Source organism: Nomascus leucogenys, chromosome 17 (genome assembly GCF_006542625.1).
Source record: "Nomascus leucogenys isolate Asia chromosome 17, Asia_NLE_v1, whole genome shotgun sequence".
NCBI lineage: Eukaryota > Metazoa > Chordata > Mammalia > Primates > Hylobatidae > Nomascus > Nomascus leucogenys.
In genome coordinates, this window is record NC_044397.1 from 39,425,453 (window position 1) to 39,431,452 (window position 6,000).

The window sequence follows — 6,000 nt, forward strand, 5'->3', positions numbered from 1 at the left end:
GAACGGGTGTCTCTGCAATGTGTCCAAGGAGGCCTTGCGGCCAGACGTCTGGCCTCTGAGGCCTGGCGACGCTGCACAGCTGGGCTTGCTGGCCCCAGGGCCCTGTCAGCCTCAGCTGCAGCCCAGCAGGGTCAGGGCTGTGGAGCTGTCACAGCCACCCGAGCCAAGACCCCGGCGCCACCCCCTCCCAGGGCTTGTGGCTCCTCAGGCACTGCAATCCAGGCCTGAAGTGTGCAAGTAATCTGGTCAGAACCTCAGGGCTCGGAGTGGTGGCCCCAGGGGGGTTGGGCCTGCTGGGAAGGAGCACTTGGGCCCTGTCATCCGCTGCCAAGCACACACATGGCCCGCCTCGGGCCTCTGATGCCTTCCCTGGCTCTGGCCTCTAGCTCTCAACAGTCTCTTATGCGTCTTTCTCTGCCTCGGCCTCTCTCCTTCCTCCCCTTTCTCCCCGTCTCCCTTGTTCTTCACGTGCCTCTCTCCCTTCCTCTCTACTCTCCGGCTCCAGAGCAGACTGCAGGGAACAGTGTGGTGGAGGTGGGGAGAAGAGCAAAGCGCTCAGAACAGACCCCTCTGGCTTCTAATTCTGCCTTCGCTGCTTCTTACCATCTGTGTGACCTTGGGCAAGTCACTCAACCTCTCTGAACATCGGTTTCCTTTTTTGTGACATGGGGCAGATAGTCACTTGGTTGCTGTGAGATTGCAAGGTTGCTGCAAGTTGTAAAAGGGTTCAAGTAATAGGCTATGTCCTCTTCTGGACCTGGCAAACAGTAATTGCTTAAAAATAAAAAGACAGTGGCACTTACGTTTCATTTTTTCCCATTTCACTGCACAGTCCGTGGCCCAGGGCCAGGTATACAGTAGTTACTCAATACATGATGGGTGAATTAAGTGGAGGGGTGGCAGGGAGGTTGTCTGTGAATCCGGCTCTAACCTGTTACATCCCCATCTGCCCTGGGAGTCCCCCTGCCTTGGGCTTGTTGAGCCCCCGGGCCTGGCTGAACCCTGACTTCCTTTCTCCTGGGGTTCTGCCCTCCTGTACCCCAGGAACTTTCTGGGGGGAAGATTTAGCTTCCCCTCCTCCAGATCTCCTCTGTTCCCACTCTCCACCCCCACCGTTCAGATCCTGATGATGGTGGCATTTGCCAAACTTCACGCCTGAACCGTGACAGCCTGGGGAGCCCGAGGTTTTAATCCCCATTTTGCAATGAGGAAACGGAGAAGGTTTAGGGGCTATGAAGGATTCCTGCCTTTCTGCAAGTGAGAGAGGTGAGAATAAAATTAGACAGCAGCTGGAAATTGGAAAGGGCTTTGAAAAGGTAACAGCTGCTTCCCCAGGCCCCGTGGGGCATCCTCACTTCTCCCTCCACTCCTTGGCACAAGCCGTTTCTCCTGCCAGGAATGTCCTTGCCTCTGTCCAAGCCCTACCCCCGCACCAGGGCTGAGCTCAGACTCTCCCGCCTGCCTTTCCCGAGCCCACGGCTCTCCCTGACTGTGCTGCTCAGCTGGCCCTAAGCAGTTGGCCTGGAGAACACTTGTCTTGTTTTATGTGGTTTTGGCATGTTTCACTGACTAGCCCAGGGTGGAACTTGTCTCTTGCATCTTAGGATCACGATCCTAGACTCTCAGGGATCATAATAGTCTTCTGGCCTGGGCTAGACCTCCTTCCGCAAACATCCTTCGTGTTCTGCTTGCATACCTCCCATGACGGGAGAATCACCACCTCCAGATGCTGTCAGCACTAACTGCAGACAGGGCTTCCTCTGATCGAGAATCTGCTCTTCTGTCTCTTCAGTTCTGCCTGCCAGAGCCTTTAGTCTGGGACTTATCCCTCATCTACGGACAGCTCCTCCAACATTTTCCTTTCTTTCTTTCTTTCTTTCTTTCTTCCTTCCTTCCTTCCTTCCTTCCTTCCTTCCTTCCTTCCTTCCTTTCTTTCCTTCCTTCTTTCTTTTCTTTCTTCTTTCTTTCTTTCTTTCTAAATATTCATTTATTTATTTTTTAAATAGAGACGGGGGGCCTCCCTATGTTGCCCAGGCTGGTCTCAAACTCCTGGGCTCAAGCAATCTGCCCACGTGGGCCTCCCAAAGTGCTGGAATTACAGGCATAAGTCACTGCACCTGGCCCCATTTACTTTTCTCTTTAGGTCTAACTCAAATGTCACTTCTGCTGGGAAGCCTTCCTGGATTTCCCAAGGCTCCTTCTGGCCACCCCCAACAGTCCTGTCTGCTTCTTTCATCATTGCACATCTATTTACACATTAGCTGCCCCTCCACTAGACAAAACATGGTGTAAGTAGTGAGAGGGAGTATTAAACCTTAGCAATGTGCACTAATTACAAGGATCCATGAGCCCAAATTAGCAGACTCTGAATAAGAGAATAGATTATTTTAAAAATGCCCATTCCCACGGTCCTTTTATTTTATGCTTTTTTTTTTCCCCAGATATTACATTGCTGGAACCTCTCATTGGCCCTAGGAGATACTTCAGGCAGGGCTGTTTCTCTCCATTTTGCAGCTAGGGAAATGGAGAACCAGTGAGCTGAAGTGCCTGGTCTGGGACCCCCAGCTGACCCCAAGTCACATGTAGGGCCATTTGCCCGGGTCCTGGGCTCCAGGTTCAAAGAGCTGGAAGCAGCCTGTTTGGGAGCGAGCCTGGAGCCAGCCGGCCTTGGCAGGGGGCTTTGCCAAACCAAAGTCCAGGGGGCTGGCTTGGGGAGCAGATAAGACTACACGAAGCTGTTTGTTGTTTGCATGCAGAAGGCTGCCAAGGGTTTTCAAAAACAAGCTGTCCTCCACTGGGTGACTCTGTCCCCTCCCACACAGGGCACATTTGCCCTCATACCGGGGCCTCGGCAGACACACAGAGCGGGATCGACCTCTAAACCAGTGCTTCTTGGCCCCGGTGACCCCACTGTCACCTGGGGAGCCTGAAAAGTCTGTGTCCAGGCCCCTCTCCAACCAAAGCAAGCAGGGATTCTCGGGTGGGAAGTCTAATAGATAGCCAGGTTGAAAACCCCTGTTCCTACTTAAGGATGGAAAAAAATAATTAAAAAAATATTTAAAAAGAGGCAGTGGCTCATGCCTGTAATCCAAGCACTCTGGGAGGCTGAGGTGGGAGGATCACTTGAGCCCAGGAATTCAGAACAGCCTGGACAACACAGTGAGACCCTGTCTCAATTAAAAAAAATAAAAAAGATAAAAGAAAAAAAAAGGAAAATAAAAGAAAAGGAAACCTCTGTTCCAAACCATCTTAAGTTCTGAAATCAGGAAAAAAAAAAAAAATCCCTGATACTATTTCTGGGGGATAGGGAAGAATTATCCCTGGGTTAATTTCTCATGCTCACTTTTGAAACAGCCGGGGGGCTGGGTGGCTTGTCCCCTCCTCCTGCTCCCCCACCCCCGCAACAGGGTTCCTTCCTTGGAGCTGCTGAACTTGAGTAAGTGACACCCTCCTCCTTGAGGGAGAAGCCAGGCTCCCCCAGGACAGCCAGGTGAGTGGCGGTGAGCATGTGACTGAGCGCTCCACTCCCTGCGTTGGCTCCCCGACCTCTGCAGACTTCAGTAGCACTTCTGTGCAAATCCCCACACGAGCTCATGAGTTCACACACCCCTTATTTGGACCTAGCAAGTCCAGCCACCTGGGACAGAGCTGAGATTGATCTCTGCAAAGTGCGAGGCCAGCTGGGCGTTTAGCAGTGTCACTGAGGACACAAGGAGAGAGCTGATTCTGCCTAGGGCATGCCTGCTTTAAAGGACTCAGCCCCAAGCCTTCCCCTCCCCAAATGTTGCCTGCTAGCTCACTCCTAACCCCCTTGCCCCTTGACCTGGGGCAGAGAGCTGGCTGATACTGCCTTAGCCTGCCGGAGCCTCAGTTTCCTTGTCTGTCAAGTGATGATAATAATTTCTAATTCTCAAGGTTCCTTGATGATGAACTGCCACCCTATAGGTGGTAGCCCATCTGGGAAGGAGGGTGGCTGGGTGTTTGGGGGCTACACCTGGGGAGGAGGCTGAGACGGACCTGGGATTGCTGCTTTCAGGCCCTGGCTCATTGCCCCTGCTGGGCGTCGCCTGTGGGTACCCATGTCCCTTGGCCTCGTCCGGGTCCAGCAGCGGACCCTGTACAGGAAGCTGTTCAATCTCACGGAAACAGCTGCAGCTCCTGCCCAGGCCCCTGACTCCACCCTGTGGCCCTCCTGCCCCCCACTCAACGTCTGGTTCTCAGGGCAAGGAGGACTCCCAAGGAAACCAGACTCCACCCAGACCCCCCTACCAAATGCCCTCCTTTTTCCCATGCCTGGGGAGCATCTTCAGTCCTCCCCAATTGGCCGCGGCATAGCAGCCCCACAGGGGGCACCCTCAAACCCCATAACCAACTGTGCCTGGGTTGGGGCACATAGCAGATGGCCCAGCAGTGCCCCAGGATCCACTGCAGCCTCTGTCTCAGCCACACTGCCTCTGCCAGGAGACGGACACCTTCTCCAGCCTGTCTTTCCATGCTTGCGTGCCACATCGCACACACATTCACACACACAGATGCACACATTCCATAACACACACAGTGACAGTCCACACTAGTGTCACACCTGGATGCCAGATCGCCCGTGTATACATGTGTACATGTCTACATGTCTGTCAGGTGGCAGACTTTTGTACACGCTGAGGAGCAGCTTCATATACCTCCTCCAAACATATGCATACACCTGCCTAAGGATGAACCTGTGAACAGACATATGTACCCCTCCAGAAATCCCTTCCCCGTTCAGTGACAGAGCCGGGCATCTGCACACATGCACACCTGTGCATGCACACATACACACACGAGCACACAGCACGCTCGTTCCTGCGTGTGTGCGCGCACACACACACACACACACACACACACCAATGCATACCAGGAGTCCCTGCCCGCCTCAGCAGGGAGAACACAGCAGCAGCTTCCCAAACTGCAAACCCATCCTCAGCGGAGCCCTGACCTTCCTCACAGGGGGTCCCGGCTTCCCAGGGTTCAAGGAACTGCTGAGGTCACACAGCTCACTGCGGTTGAGCTGGTATCAAGACCAGGTTCCCTATCCCCAGGGCTGGTGTGCACCCCAGCTGTGTCCACAGGTGTGCAGACTGTGGTGTCTCCAGACCCAGGGGTTCCCACTGGGCCCTCCCCCAGGATGCTCTGATCCCCCTACAGGGCGGGCACCCGGGCACCTGAGCAGGGGCCCCCTCAGCCCTCGCAGGGCAGCAAAGCCTGGATGCCGGGTTGGGACAATTCTGAGTCGAGAGTGTCTGTTTGACAGGTTCCTCCTGGGCACAGGGCTGGCTCCTGGGAGGGGCAGTTCCGAGGACCCAGTGGCTGAGGGGCTCCCTCCTGGGACCCCTTGCAGTTCCCAGGGATGAAGGTCTCCCCCTTGAGCGTCCAGTCACCTGGCCCAAAGGGCCCGCAGCTGTGGGCAGCGCTGGGGACAGGGGCGAGGGGCCCTTACCTCCAGGCCGAGAGGGGTGGAGGATGGACAGCAGGAGCAGGAGGACTCCGGGCCGCGGGGCAGCCGCCGTCAGACCCGCCATCTCGGGGAGAAATGCCCCAGCCCGCTCTCCGCACCTCGTTTTATCCCCAAAGCCTAATTGTTGCCTCGTCGGCTGCGAGGGAAAGAGGGAGGGAGAGAGGGCGGGCGGGAGGGCGGGAGAGGGGGGAGGCCTGGGGGAGGGGGCCGCGGGGAGGGGACAATTACGAAAGGCCCGGCTCACAAGCCTCCCAGGCCCGGGCTGCTGGACCGCGAGCTTTTTTCCTTGACACACACACGCACACACATGCACACAAGCACACATTCACACACACACACTTTCCCCCATCTCTTTCCCGCTTTCCCTCTGCGACTGTTCTTTCGCTGCTGGCCCTGTTCCCGCCAGAAAGAGCGAGGGGGGCCTCTGCCAGGACAGCCCTCAGGAGAGGAAGCAGAAGGGAGGGCCTGGCGGCCAGGCCAAAAATCCCAGCCCCAGCCAAGGCCCGAGT

The 6,000-nt window shown here is 55.7% G+C and overlaps 1 protein-coding gene across 1 annotated transcript in view; it reads right to left on the bottom strand.

The window, feature by feature from the left end:
• ELN (elastin) overlaps window positions 1-5,612 on the bottom strand; it is a 40,591-nt gene extending 34,979 nt beyond the window's left edge. Inside the window, exon 1 of the mRNA XM_030796806.1 lies at window positions 5,474-5,612. Coding sequence (XP_030652666.1) covers window positions 5,474-5,555 — 82 coding nt within the window. The 5' untranslated portion in view covers window positions 5,556-5,612. The remainder of the gene's footprint in view (window positions 1-5,473) is intronic.
• Window positions 5,613-6,000: the final 388 nt, after the last annotated feature.